The sequence below is a fragment of the Hemitrygon akajei genome, chromosome 3 (genome assembly GCF_048418815.1).
Source record: "Hemitrygon akajei chromosome 3, sHemAka1.3, whole genome shotgun sequence".
NCBI lineage: Eukaryota > Metazoa > Chordata > Chondrichthyes > Myliobatiformes > Dasyatidae > Hemitrygon > Hemitrygon akajei.
Genome location: NC_133126.1, coordinates 150,437,640 through 150,452,468, shown reverse-complemented (window position 1 = coordinate 150,452,468; position 14,829 = coordinate 150,437,640). Strand labels below are relative to the sequence as shown.

General features: G+C 39.6%; 1 protein-coding gene across 3 annotated transcripts in view; it reads left to right on the top strand.

Annotated features, from left to right (window-relative positions):
* The first annotated feature begins 5,161 nt into the window (after window positions 1-5,161).
* The window catches only part of LOC140725499 (transient receptor potential cation channel subfamily V member 6-like), an 89,873-nt gene continuing 80,205 nt past the window's right edge, over window positions 5,162-14,829 (top strand). For 2 of the 3 annotated variants that reach the window (XM_073041028.1, XM_073041027.1), the window contains exon 1: window positions 5,162-5,471. In XM_073041028.1, coding sequence (XP_072897129.1) covers window positions 5,314-5,471 — 158 coding nt within the window. In that variant the 5' untranslated portion in view covers window positions 5,162-5,313. The remainder of the gene's footprint in view (window positions 5,472-14,829) is intronic. The other variant, XM_073041029.1, reaches the window with a different exon arrangement.

Genomic DNA, 14,829 nt, shown 5'->3' with positions numbered 1-14,829 from the left:
TAAATGTTGGAAAACTAACATTTTGGAGCAGAACACTGATAATTTACTTCCAATATTACTGGACTGCAATTTTTTTTGAAAGATTTGCTTCCTCAGAATTTTTTTTGGTCATGATAGACCACTTGAAGCTAAACACAAATATAATTTCAGAATAGTTCTATCACATAAAAATTTGGAGCAACAAGAAATTAACTTTTATTGAATATAATGTGTTTAATTGCATAACGGTACAGAAGCTTTTCAATAGTATGCACAACTAAGCTAAAAATGTTTTGTTGATGATTTTCATTTGTACTCAGTGTCTGAGGCTTCTCGCTTAATTGTCCAACAATAATCAGCCAGTGTTAATGGATTCCAGTTGCCCTGATACCGTTTCTCCATGATCACAATGTCCTGATGAAACCTTTCACCATGAAAGCACCAAGATTTGCAGCGAAGAAGTCTAAATGTAAATGCAGAAAATGTATCTTTGATGACATGTTGCAGTTCATGGTTTTGTGTGCTTGAACCTGTGGCGTATAGTCTGGTGCTCTGTAGTTGCCAAGAAAATTTTCAACATCCTTGAATACCATCCACGTGATTTTCTCCGGCCCCACCAGAAGTTCTTCCAATTGCCTGTCGTTGATGAGCTGTTTGATTTGTGAACCAATAAAAGTGCTTTCCTTAATGTTAGCATCAGTTATTCTTTGAAATATCTGTCTCAAATATCAAAATCCTTCACGGAAACTTTAATGCCAGGTAACATCAGATTCCATCCTTGCAGTCCTGAACTTAGTAATTGTGTTTTTGTCATTGACACACCCAAGTTTCTGACCAGGTCATTTAAGTCAGGTTGAGTTATCAGATGAGGCTCACTCGACATAAAGGGTTCAAAATCTGTATTAGTATCAGTGTTGTTTTCAATTTCTGGGTTGTGCATGAAGGCATCTACAAATGCCTCCTCTAGACTCCATGCCTCTGGTGATTTTGGGATAGGAAGACTATTGTCAAGTGGCACGGGTCTCATGGCTGAAAGCAGATCGGGGTATTCAATGGATTTCTTGTTTTTAGCGGAGAAAACAGACACACGAGTCAGACAGAAGTAGCAGTCTGTCACAGAATCCTTCTGTTCTCACTATACCATCGGAACAGTGAACAGTATTGACTTCCGAGTACCTCTGAGCCCAACTCTAAGATTGACAGTGCATGTTGCACAACAAATGTAAGGAGCCCTGGCTTTGTCTTGGTTGCCAATTTTATACCCAAAGTAGAGCTCATAGGCTTTCTTAATTAAGAGGAGTCATGCTCTGTCTTTGAGATTTTTATTTATTTACTCATTTATTGAAATACAGTGTAGAATAAACCTTTCTGGCCCCTCAACCCATGCCACTGACTAATCCCCGATTTAATCCTAGCCCAATCATGGGACAATTTACAATAATCAGTCAACCTAACAACCAGTACATCTTTGGACTGTAGAAGGAAACTGGAACAGCCAGAGGAAACACATGCAGTCATAAGGAGAACATACAAACTTCTTATGGGCAGAGGCAGGAATTGAACCTGGGTTGTCTGTACTGTAAAGCGTTGTGCTAACCGCTACAACACCGTGCCAATTTAAGTATATACTAACCACAGATATAACAGAAAGTGTCAGTGCTGTTGCAACATTGGTGAGACATTTTTCTATCACAATTGCTCCTGAAAATATAATTACTTTATTATAATGAGTACACACAATATGCTATGCGCGTAGAGCATATGCATCAATGTGATTCCAAACCGATATATATGTAAACACAGTGCATAGAATGGTGTGTGCGTTAGGCTTTCTGAAACCTGCCCTGTCATGCAGCATCTGGACAAGATAAAAAACTTTTCAGCTTACATTGTGGACAGCATTTTAATTCACTTGAATTATGAATTGAAATAACGAATATAGGCAATCTCAAAAAATGGTGCATGAAGGGGAAATTTCATGGTGATTTTCATAATCAGCAGCCCAAAATCTATAAGATACACCTAAAAGTATTCAGGAAGCAAAATCTTTGTTGTCCAGTACATTTTGAGAAAGGCAAAAGTACAGTAGGCCAGTGCAAAAATCTCATGAAAATATAATTTGTAATATAAAAGATAACAAATCATATCGAAAAGTTAATCAAATCACTTAAGACACAATTTTTCCTCTTATTATGGCATTCTGGGCTTCCCATGACATAAACGTGCTCAGACAATGAGCCAGAATTCTCAAATTCTGGCAGAAAGCACAACTGACCAGGTTCTCAATGGGTAGCCAAAGTGACACATCAATTCCCCCCACCCCCCATCCCTGAACCAATCCTGTGGAAATTGAGGCATTTTCTATTTGTTTTTTGCAACACTTGTATACTTTCTGAAATTAGATGCCCTGTGAAAGTTACCTTTGGTTATCTTTAACAGCAAATCATTACACTTCCATTGTTGATGTTAAAGAACTCTTGAATGGCTGACTGGAAGAGATCTGTACAGTAAGAAATAGAAACTGCTGTATTCTCATTTTCCCTTGATAAGACCATGATCACAGTGGGTTCACAAGAGACATCTTACATCAGGAGTAATCATTCTCCATCTGAAGCATAGCCTACAAACATAATTCAGGTAACATTCTTTCTCAGGTCAAATCTCTTCAGGGCTAAAGTGAAGAGATTGTTTGGGTCTCAGGTCATGGTGCTTCAGGTGAAGTGTCTGCCCTCTCTGTTTCTTTTTCAAGTTGAAAATAGGAGCATTGAATGCTCCAAAATGAAATAAACTGTCAACATTTCGGACCAAGACCCTTTTTCAGGACTGGAAAGGAAGGCGAAGACTGCAGAATAAAAAGGTGGAGGCAGGGGAAGGTTAATAGTTAGAAGGAGATTGGTGAATCCAGGTGGATAGGAAGGATAAAGGGCTGGAGAGGAAGGAATCTGATAAGAGAAGAGAGTAGACCATAGAGAAGGGGAAGGAGGAGGAACTCGGCGAAGGTGATAGACAGGTGAGAAGAGGTAAGAGGTCAGACTGTGGAATAGAAGAAGAGGGGAGGAGAGGGAATTTATTTTACCAGAGGAGAAATCAATATTCATGCCATCAAGTTAGAGGCTACCCAGGTGAAAGATAAGGTGTTGCTCCTCTACCCTGAGGGTGGCCTCATCGTGACACAAGAGAAGGCCGCGGACTAAAATGTCGAAACTGGAATGGGAATCAAAATTAAAATGTTTGGCAACTGGGAATTTCTACTTCTGGTGAACAGAGTGGAGGTGCTTGGTGGAGCAGTTTCCCAATTTATGATGAGTCTCGCCAATGTGGAAGAAGCTGCATCAGGAGCACTGGACACAATAGATGAGCCCAGCAGGTTCACAGGTGAAGTTATGCCTCACTTGGAAGGACTGTTTGGAGATCTGAAAGGAGGTGTATTGGCAGGTATCGCACTTTGGTCACACACAGGGATAATTGCTGGGAAGTAAATTAGTGGGGAGCGAAGAATGGACAAGGGAGTTATCAAGGAAACAATTCCTGCTGAAAGTGGAGAGAGGGGGAGGTAAAGATATATTTGGTGGTAGGATTCCTTGGAGATGATGGAAGTTGCAGAAATGATGTGTTGGATGCAGAGTCTCAAGGGGTGGTAGCGAAGGACAAGAGGAACTCTTTCACTGTTAAGGCGTTAGGAAGATAGGGTTAGTGTGGCTGTTCAGAAATGAAGGAGATGCTGGTGATGGCAGCATCAATGGTGGAAGAAGGAAAACTCCATTCTTTGAAGAAGGAGGACATCTCTGACGTCCTGGAAAGGAAAGCCACATCCTGGGAACATGGAGATGAAGGAATTGAGAGAAGGGAATAGCATTCTTAGAGGAGACAGGGTAGGAAAAAGGTTTAGTCAGGATAACTATGAGATTTGGTGGTTTTATAAAAGATGTCAGTTGACATCTCTGGAGATGGAGACAGAGAGATTTAGAAAGGAGAGGGACATGTCAGAAATGGTGGAAACTGCAGGTGCTGGAAACACAGAGGAACAAACACAAAATGCAGAAGGAACTCAGCAGGTTGGGCAGCATCTATGAAGAGGAATAACCAGTCAATGTTTCAGGTCGAGATCCTTCATCAAGACTGCAAAAGAAGGGGGAAGAAGCCAGAATAAGAAGATGGGGCGTGGGGGAAGGGGAAGGAGTACAAGCTGACAAGTGATAGGGGGTGAAACCAGGTGAGGGAGAAGGTACGTGGGTGGGAAAGAGGGACTGAAGTTACAAGCTGGGAGACGATACCTGGAAAAGGCAAAAGGCTGAAGAAGGAGGAATCTGATAGGAAAGAACAGTGGACGGGGGAGAAAGGGAAGGAGGAGAGCTACCAGAGGGAGGTGATGAGGATCTGAGAAGGAGTAAGAGGGGAGCCAGGGAAATAGGAAAAGACAGAATGGGGATGGGAAACAAATCACTCGAAGTTAGAAAAATCGATGTTCGTGCCATTAAGTTGGAGGGTCCCCAGACAGAATATGAGGTGTTGCTGCTCCATCCCGAAGAAGTAGACGAGGCCATGGACCAACATGTTGCAATGGGAATGAGAAGTGGAATTAAAGTGGGTGGCCCTCATCTCTTGTGACAGGAAAGCCCGGAAATGGTCTCCCCCAATCTATGTTGGGTCTCACCGTTATTTAGAAGCTTTGGTTGATCTAATGATGGAGCAGTACACAAACCACAGTTGCTGATGATATAACTCACAAGTACCATTCTTTTTTGGTGCTATTACATAATCATAATAGTACATCACTGATACTCATCATTTCTACAGTACATATTTACAGCCAATTCATAATCAACAGTTTTCTTTAGATTATCTGTTCAGTAGTCAGTAAATGTTAAACGCATGATTAGTAGATTTGCAATTTGTGCAGAGTTCTAGGAGAGCAAGAACATTAATTCATAATATACTCTAAACTAAAGTGACTTTTCAGTCCTGTGGAACTTCATCTTTATTCTCATTATTTCTATTACTAATATAATTACTATTACGCGTAAAATCAAAGTGGCATTTATTTTGGAGGTAGCATCACTCAAACTCAGATGAAAGTAAAACTTTCTTGTCACTCTCCTGAGTGCGGTCTTCACCTATCTGGAGCCTGCAGGCACAAGCTTGACGTCAGACGGGACGTCTATAATACACACAGCGGAAGGTATCAGTCAGAGGCTGTGCGATGGAAGAGGCGAGACGTCAATGATTATGGCAATGGGTTCCTTGGTGCTTATGTATTTCCAGATTGCACCGAGGGACTTTTGGGATGACGTTAGAGAGAATACGCGATAATGAATATTGAAAAAACTGATTAAGATGGCTGCTTTCAGAAAAGCGATTGACTGCTTCATCAACAAATTAAAAAGTCCAATCTCACCCGCTCAGACTGTATCCAAGGACAACACGTCTGATAAAGTTGAACTCGGAGGCCGGCAGAAGAACTTTAATAACGTGTTCGAAGTCAAAAATAGAGGGTAAGTGCAAGGTGAACTTCAAAGTGTTGAAGAGCTCGAGGGGCGTTATTAGAGCACACACCAATGCAATTAAACCCGGGATAGAGTCATTGGATAAATCTCAGATATTTATAAATGTGACTGAAAATGTAAAGACCTAGTGCGTTAGTTAAGTATATATCTAGTTCGTGCTTTGTTTTCTGCCTTTTGTTTCTCCTCCACTCTGTTTCCTTTTTAAATGTGATCCTATCAGACACTCGGTGTTTTCGGTTGCAGCCTGGCCTACCCATCCTGCAGTTTTTTTTTGGTATGATTATAGTTTGTTAAGAAACAAAATAGATAATAGACACCGGTCGTTATGCCTTAGAGTTGATGACTATTCATTCATCGCGCAGAGAGCGAAAACAGAAACTTTTATTCGTTTTGGTGTATGGTGTACGTGTACTGCAGTTAATGTATCATTCTTTTTAATGCTCTCAAAAATAGCTCAGACCTGTGCATCATTATATATCAATCTAATGTGGGAATTAGATATTCATATAACTGCTGTTTTTAAAGTTTTTTCAGGTTTGTTGCAATTATTGCAACAATTATTTTAAATAGACAATTTAAAAGGATCTGTTTTTAAATACAATTGGATACAATTAAATACAAAAGGAAGCCCTTTTGTAACATCCATACTTCTATGGTGTGAAGATTATTTCTCGGTCAATATAAATATTACTCAATAATGAACCTCCAGTAGTGGATGTCCAGAGAGACTTACTCAAATGTTTATGCATATGGTTTACTTAATGTCATAGACAGTTGCAGAAGGAGGAAAAGTGGAGTGGAACTGTCCTTTACATGCAGAGGGCCAGACTGTAGAAGTTATCCTACTGAAGTACAAAGTTCTAAATAGGCCACCTCTGTAGAGGAATGAGCAATTCTGAATTGCGAACCTCTGGAAAGGTTCATTGGTGATGCATCTACAAGTGTATGCATTGATGCATAAACTTCCAAGGCTAAACAGAGGTGATATTGCACAAACTAAGACTGTTCTTTGGAATCCTGTATATGGAATAAGTTTTCTAGTCTAGGGGAAACTGATGAGATAAATGTAACTATCCCCACTTGCAGGGGACTCTAGGACCGTTTAGGCCAGAGTCTAGACTGTTTGGGATTGAATTCAGAGTAGTTCCTGAAGCAAAGAGTGGAAGACATGTTATCTCCATAAATAGCAACAGGTGCTAAATCAATTTGCAATTTTAACTTGATTGTTCGAGAAGAGTAGAGAGAAGTTAGCCATTAGCTGTGGGGGTTAAACTTTCAATATAGCTGCACATTTTGTATTGTACTTTTCTAAAATTCACTTTCAGTGAAGTCAGTGGCACTAAAATTACAGACATTGAATTACAAAGCATGCATGGTGGGAGTAAATGATTTACCTCAGTTTTTTTTCTTTCTGACTATTGCAAAAATATAACCTCCTCATATCTTATACTTTTCTCTACCTTTTGTGAGTTTTGTTTTTCCCAGCATCTGCAGAATCTTGTGTGGTTATTATTTTGGTCTTAGCTTGTGAGGAAGACATCTGCATACTTACCCCCCACCCCCATGAATGACTATTTCATAAATTAAAATTCCATGCTGGGTTCAAAGATTTACAGTAATACAGTTATCTTTAGCATTAGGTTTTTTGAAATCTAATTTGCTTTTGTTTATGGTATTTGAATTTTTAATCCAATTAATAAAAATTCGAATGGTATATTTTTACACAGAAACAAGTTTATAATAGACTGTTAATAGACAGTCTGTAATGTAGACTATTTTTGCCTAGTAACCATAAAACGTTGGCTGAATAGAAGTTTTCATTTACTAAATTATGCTTTCCATTTATTTGATTGTTCTGAACACAATTTAATCATAAAAATGGCTCTGCACCATGTTAGGAAATGTACAAGGAACTTAAGTTGCAGAAGTGTCATGTATGCATCAAGAGATTAAAATGTTTGCATATTATACTCTGCACTTATTTTGGCTACATCGAAGTTTAAAGGATGTCTCCATGTCACCCAACAGAAAGATGAGAAGCCAAGTATTTGATCTGTTTTAAGAAGTCCAAGAACAAAACTAATGCCAGAAAATAAGATTAAAGTTGTTATTAATGCTGGAGTTCATTTTCACTTGACAGTGAATGCTCCTTCAGTAGGTAGCTTCATGCGTTTTTTGGAGTCCGGTGCTTTATACCACAAAATGCAGAACTGCATTGTAAGTAAGAAAAAATCTGCAGTATCTTGAAAATTGGAAAATTTTAAAAATACTGGCTTGTAGATAGAGATGCAGCATTTACACTTCAGGTTAATGCCTTTCATCAGAACTGTAAAAGCTAGAATTGTAATAGATTTAGAGCAAGTACTGAGGTGAGGGCGAGGAAAGATCGGAAAGATTGGGTTGATTGATTCTGCATTTGTACACTGTGCTATCCAATTGCAATGGAAAAATGGAATGTTGTTGTAAATCAGAACTACTTTCACATGGTACAGATTTGTACCATGTGCATGATGCATGGTGGACTTTGAGTATATGACCTTGAATCATTTGCAGTGAATGCTATTGGAAGTCACCTGCATCTTACAAATTTCTGTAGCCCATTGATGCTCTTTCTGGGTGATGTGAAGGGGTCCTCCCTGTGTGGGTTTTGAAACTCATAACTCCTGAACATTTAAAACTTGCCTAACCTTTATTTACCAAACCTAATCAAGGCCTTATTTACCTTGATTTTTTTTTTTAACCTGTCCTCCTCTTAACAACTGCCTTTCTCTCTCATTTCTCTTGGACCTGGACTCTTAAGTCATTTGATTTTCTTTGTTAACTCTGCTCTTGTGAAGTGTACCAAAGAGCCGCTTTGAAAATGTAAGGCTTGTTCAGTAATGGGTGTTGTCTTGGGCCTTGTATAATGGTAGACTCCCCAGCCAGGCTTTCGACAACGTTCCTAGTGGTTTGCTGCTAATCTGCTTGTGGAGGTTATAGATGATGGCTGGTTGGAGGCAGGAAAGATTATTTGACCAGTGGGATTTGGTACCAGAGAAAGGTACTTAAATGGGTCTCCTGGAGCTGAAAATGACAAAAACAGAACCATTACAACTAACTACTATTTAAATAATTCAGGAGCCAATAATCAAAGACAGTAACTAGATAGATACTTCATTGAATTTGGGATCAAGAACAGGATTTTGAAACCTAGTCAAAGTGTAATTGCTTATTCAGCTAAATTAAGATGAGAATATAGTTGAAGAAAGGAAGTTTAATACAAGTCTAAACAATTGATGAGGATAAATAGTTCCACAGCTTGGTTGAGCACCTCTGTTACTAGCTTTTACAGGAGATGCTTCATGCTATTGTTTCTCATCTTAATTCAGCTGAATACGTAATTACACTTTGACTAGGTTTCAAAATCCTGTTCTTGAAGTTATTATTGCTTTTTAGCAAAAATGTAATTGCATGAGCATTACCTTGATGTAACATCTGGCCCTTCCCTTTCCCCGAACCCACTTTTTCAGAGTTGCTGGTCTGCATATATTGACCCACCTTCCAACAGCCTTGTAGTGTGCTCATAAGCCATAGCAATTAGAGATGCATGAACCCAATTTTTTTTCACCTACGTACATTTAGCATGGATGACCAAAAATATGCTTTCTGCTATGGATTTCCCTATAATCTTCTATTTTCTGGCAGAAGTACTGGAAAAATCATGAAGGAAATGATATTAGAAGTGTATTAAAACAGTAGTTTCTGAGTCCTTTTATTTAATATATAGTGAGCACTTAGGAGCATATTCCCATAGGATGTCATTCACATACTTACTTTAATTCGTGGTTTCCTGATTTTTCTTTGCTATCCATTAATCATTTTGGTACAGACTGGTGAGGAACACACCCTCTGAGTAAATGCTAGTATTGTTTGAATGAAATGTGATGCACTGTATTGGAATGGGCTGAATTGTTATATGATTTTGGTCTCTGAGGCTGATGTGAGTGCAGGCTTCAGAGGGTGGATTCACAGAAAGTATCCAGCCCAGATGGGGTACCTAGACATACTAAAGACCAATACTGATCAACTAGTTGGAGTGTTCACTGATTTCTTTAACTTCTCACTTCAGCAATCTGAGCTACCCACCTACTTCAGCAGGCTTCAATTATACCAGTGTCTAAGAAGAACGTGTTAACCTTCCTCAATGATTATTGTCCAATAGCACTTATATTCACGGTGATGAAGTGCTTTGAGAGGTTGGTGATGAAACATATAAACTCCTGCCTGAGAAGCAATTTGGATCCACTCCAATTTGCCAGCTGGAACAATAGGTCAGCAACAGTAGATGCCATTTCATTGGTTTTTCACTCAACCCTGGAACATCTGGACAGCAAAGCTGCATATATCAGATGCTCTTTATCGACTACAGCTTGGCATTCAACACTATGATCCATTCAAAACTAATCAATAAGCTTCCAGACCTTGGCCTCAATACCTCCTTGTGCAATTGGATCCTCTTATTTTCTCACTTGCAGACCCCAGTCATTTTGGATTGGCAACATGATCTCCATCAGCATAGGTGCACAAGGATGTGTGCTTAGCCCCCTGCTCTACTCTTTATACTTATGACTGTGAGGTTAAGTACAGCTCCAATGCCATATTCACTTTTGCTGATGACACCACTGCTGTAGGCCAAATCAAAGGTGGTGAGGAATCTGCATATAGGAGGGAGATTCAAAATCTGGCTGAATGGTGCCATAACAACAACCTCTTACTCAATGTCAGCAAGACCAAGGAGCTGATTATTGACTTCAGGAGGAGGAAACCAGAGGTCCATAGCCAGTCCTCATCAGGGAATCGGGTAGAGAGGGTCAGCAACATTAAATTCCTTAGTGTTATCATTTTAGGGTATCAGTCCTTGGCCCCTCACTTAAGTGCAGTTACGAAGAAAGCATGGCAGTGCCTCTACTTCCTTAGAAGTTTGTGAAGATTTTAAATAACTTTGACAAACTTCGCAAGATGTGTGGTGGAGAGTATATTGACTGGCTGCATCACAGCCTGGTAGGAGAATACCAATGCCCTTGAAACGAAGATCCTATAAAAAATGGAGACGACTCAATCCATCACGGGTAAAGCCCTCCCTATCATTGAGCACATCTACATAGAGTGCTGTTGTGGGAAAGCAGCATTCATCATCAAGGTCTCCACCACCCAACTCATGCTCTCTTTGAGCTACTGTCATCAGGAAGAAGGTTCAGAAGCCTCAGAACTGTTCCCATGACCTATGGACTCACTTTCAAGGACTCTTCATCTCATGTTTTGGATATTTATTGGTTAGTTTTGTTTTTCTCTCTTTGATATTTACACAGTTTGTTGTCCTTTGCACATTGCTTGTTTATCCGTCCATTTGGGTGCAAACTTGCATTGATTCTTTTGTTTTTTTATATTGGATTTGCCATGTGTGCTTGCAAGAAAATAAATCTCAGGGTTGCATATAGTGACATAAGTATGGTTGACTCTCTCAAGTATTCCCACAGACCTTCAGTTGTGTTATACTCTTCTTGTTTAATGTTATTACAAGTTCCTCAAATAATCCATTAATGTCTACAGTACTCCAAATGTGGTCTCATTAACATTGCATGTAACTGAAGCATAACCTCCCTACGTTTGTATTCAGTTTATTTCAGAATAAACAAATCAATTCTGCTAGCTTATCTAATAACTTGTTTATCTGTGTTGAGAGAGTTGTGCCAAAGATCAACAAGCAACAATCAGACATGGCCAAACGCATTGTCTGTAAGGTACACTGTTATGACCTTTCACCTTATTGTTAACCTGCACTGCACTTTCTCTATAGCTGTTAGTTTATTTATTGCAGGGGTGTCAAACTCATTTTAGATCACGGGCCGGATTGAGCAAAATGCAGCTTCATGCGGGCCGGATCAGTCGGACGCGTGCGAATGCAGCTTTCGTTGCCTCCGTTTTTTCAGCCTGCTCTCATGTGTCTTAGTCTCTGCTATAACTACAAAGTGTTTCACTTTACAAATTCCGTTTCTTATGAAGAAGACTGCCGAGCAAGACTGCCGAATAAACACTAAAAACCCTGAAAACCTGGTAACTGAATAAACTCAGCATTAGCCATATCATACGCCATAGGCGCTTCGATTACTGGGGCCAGCTTTAATAGTAATTAGATATTATCTCGCGGGCCAAAGATAATTCCACCGCGGGCCGGATTTGGCCCGCGGGCCTTGAGTTTGACATATATGATTTATTGTTATTGTTTTGCGTTGTTCTACCTCAATGCAACTGTGTAATAATCTCATCTATATGAACAATATGCAAGATAAGCTTTTCCTTTTATCTCAGTACATGTGACAATAATACTCCAATTCCTCCATCTGTGGATGCACCTTGCAGCAGGATAGAGCCACCAGAGGTAGCAGTGCAGTTGTAAACAGCAACCATTAAACAGGAACAAAGGAATCACACTGTTCACTCCATGCCCCTTGAAGATTTTGGCATTGGATGAGACATGAGCAAGAATATTTCCTGTTAATGCCTACTGTCCATGTTCAGCTGATGAATCACTACTCCACCATACTGAACAACATGAAGAACCCCTGAAAGTTGTGTGGGGTGTACTTCGACTAGGGCACTTCATATCCATCGAAAAGAATGTCTTGGTAACACTTCTATTGAACGAGCTAGCTTTGTTCTGAAGAACAGGGTTGTCAGGCTAGGTCTGCAGCAGATGGTGAGTGGACCAACACAAGTTGTTGATCTGACCTTGCCAATCTACCACTGGCATATGTATCCACATCATTATTGATAGGAGTGTCCACTGCACCATCCTTGTAAAGATGTTGTACCAAATAGGATATACTGAGAAATTATCCGGCAGGTCAAAACTTGGTCACCATAAGGTGCTTCTGGCCATCAGGAGCAGCAGCAATATATTCTGTCACTATTGGTAATCTTGTGGCTCAGTGCCTTTCCTATTCTACCACTGAAACCAAGTATACCATCAATGCTGTATCAGCAAGAAGTGTCGGGGGCATGTGCCGAATCATGTGCTGAACAGCATAGGCAGCATTTAATAGCCTACGACAAGTATATGCAGTCCTATCCTGCTGGTTGTGAATGATGATGTACAATTAAACAAAAAGGGAGAATGTTAAGGATGTCCCCATCCTCATGGTGACAGACCAGAAAATGAATGCCAAAGAGAAGGCTGAAGCATTTGCAACCATGTCCAGCCAGGAGTGTTGATTCATTTTGTCTTCCTCCTGAAATCCACACCATCATAGAAGTAAATTCAATTTACTCCAAATGATATAAGTGACAGTGAAGACTAAGGAATCGGACTCCAACTGGGCTGTATTACTGAGGGCCTACAGTCCAGACCTAAGTGTACCTTGGGCCAAGCTACTCCAGTACTGCTAGACACTAGTATCTGCCCAGCTAATCACCAAAGATTGAATTGAGTTGAATTTGGCTGATGATACTAAGCAAAGTGATGGAAGGTGGTATTGACAGATGCTTATTCGCCAGGAACTTGCTTACTGCCTAGTGTTTATTTTTCTGGCCAGGACCACATTGACCCAAGGTTTCTTCACAGTTTTGGTCCAAATAGCTGAGTCTCTGAAGAGAAGTGAGAGTGACTGCCTTTGACATTAAGGCAGCATTTGACTGAATGTGGTATCAACAGACTGAAGTCAATAGGTAACGAGGGGAAAACTCTACAAAGAATGGAGTCATAGCTTGCACAAAGGAGATGGCTGCAAGACAGACCAGCACTCTCATTGTTGTAGGAGTTCCTGAGGACAGTGGCTTGGGGCACAGCTACCTTCTGCCTCTTTATTAATAATATTCCTTCCATTACAAATTTAAAAGTGAGAGTTACACTGTGTTCAATCCAATTGGAAGTTCCTCAGAAGATGAAGCCATACACACCTGCACACTGGGATCTGAAGAACATTTGGGCATGGGCTGATGTGGCAAATAACATAAAATGCCAATCCATAAACATCTCCTGCAATGTCTACTTTTGATATAAAAGCAGAAGATATTGGAAATAGATACATTCTAAGAGAAAGAAAAATGACAAGTTTTGTGTTCTCCATCTATTATTAAGTTAAAGTTAATTTCTAAAAGGGGAAAAAGCATGTAACTGTACAAAGATGTATGTCAGATTAGAAGATGGGACAAAACATATTAAAGAAGTATAGGTTAACGAAGGAAAAATTAGAATATGAGATGATGCTAGCTGGCTATCTCAAAAGAGTTTCTATAGATATTTAAAATAAGAAACTGATTAACACAATGAGCTTTAGTTTTACAGAGAGCAATTCTAGGGAAATAATAACTAAGGAAATATTTAGTGTCAGTCTTCACTATACATTTAAGTAACATCCCAGAAATAGCTGTACATTGGAATTGCAAATGGAGGAAGAAACTTAAAAGAAAATTATGCGATTTATGAAAGGTTGTTATGGTACTGCTCTGCCATAACTTTGGAGAAAGTTATGGTGGAGTGAAGCCATAACAACAACCTCTTACTCAATGTTAGTAAAACCAAGGAGCTGATTTTTGATTTCAGAAAGAGGAAACGAGATGTCCATAACCCAGTCTTCATTGGAGGATCAGAGGTAAAGAGGGTCAGCAACTTTAAATTCGTAGGTGTTGCTATTTCAGAGGATCTGTGCTGGGTCCAGCATGTAAGAGCAATTATGAAGAAAGCATGGTAACACCTCTACTTCCTTAGGAGTTTGTGAAGATTTGCTATGACATCTAAGACTTTGACAAACTTCTATAGAGGTGTAGTGGAGAGTGTACTAACTTGCTGCATCACATCCTTGCAGGGAAGCACTAAAGTCCTAGTACAGAAAATGCCACAGAAAAGCTCTCTTCTCGCTGCTTCCATCAGGAAGAATATACAGGAGCCTCAGGACATGTACCACTAGGTTCAGAAACAGTTATTACCCCTCAACCATCAGGCTCTTGAATTCGGCTTCACTTACCCAATTACTGAAATATTCCCACAACCTACGACTCATTTTTAAAGACTTTTCATCTCGTGTTCTCGATATTTGTCTATTTATTTATTATTATTTCTTTTTATATTTGCACAGTTTGTTATCTTTTGCACACTGGTTGAACACCCGATTGGTGTCATCTTTCATTGACTCTGTTATGGTCATTATGCTATTATGGATTAGTTAAGCATGTCCACATGAAAGTGAATCATAGTGTTGTATATGGTGGCATATAGTACTTTATAAATAAATCTACTTCAAACTTTTATACTTGTCTCCAGAGCAGCAGTACAGAGTAAAATGTAACTGCTATAGACAAGTGTTGTAGG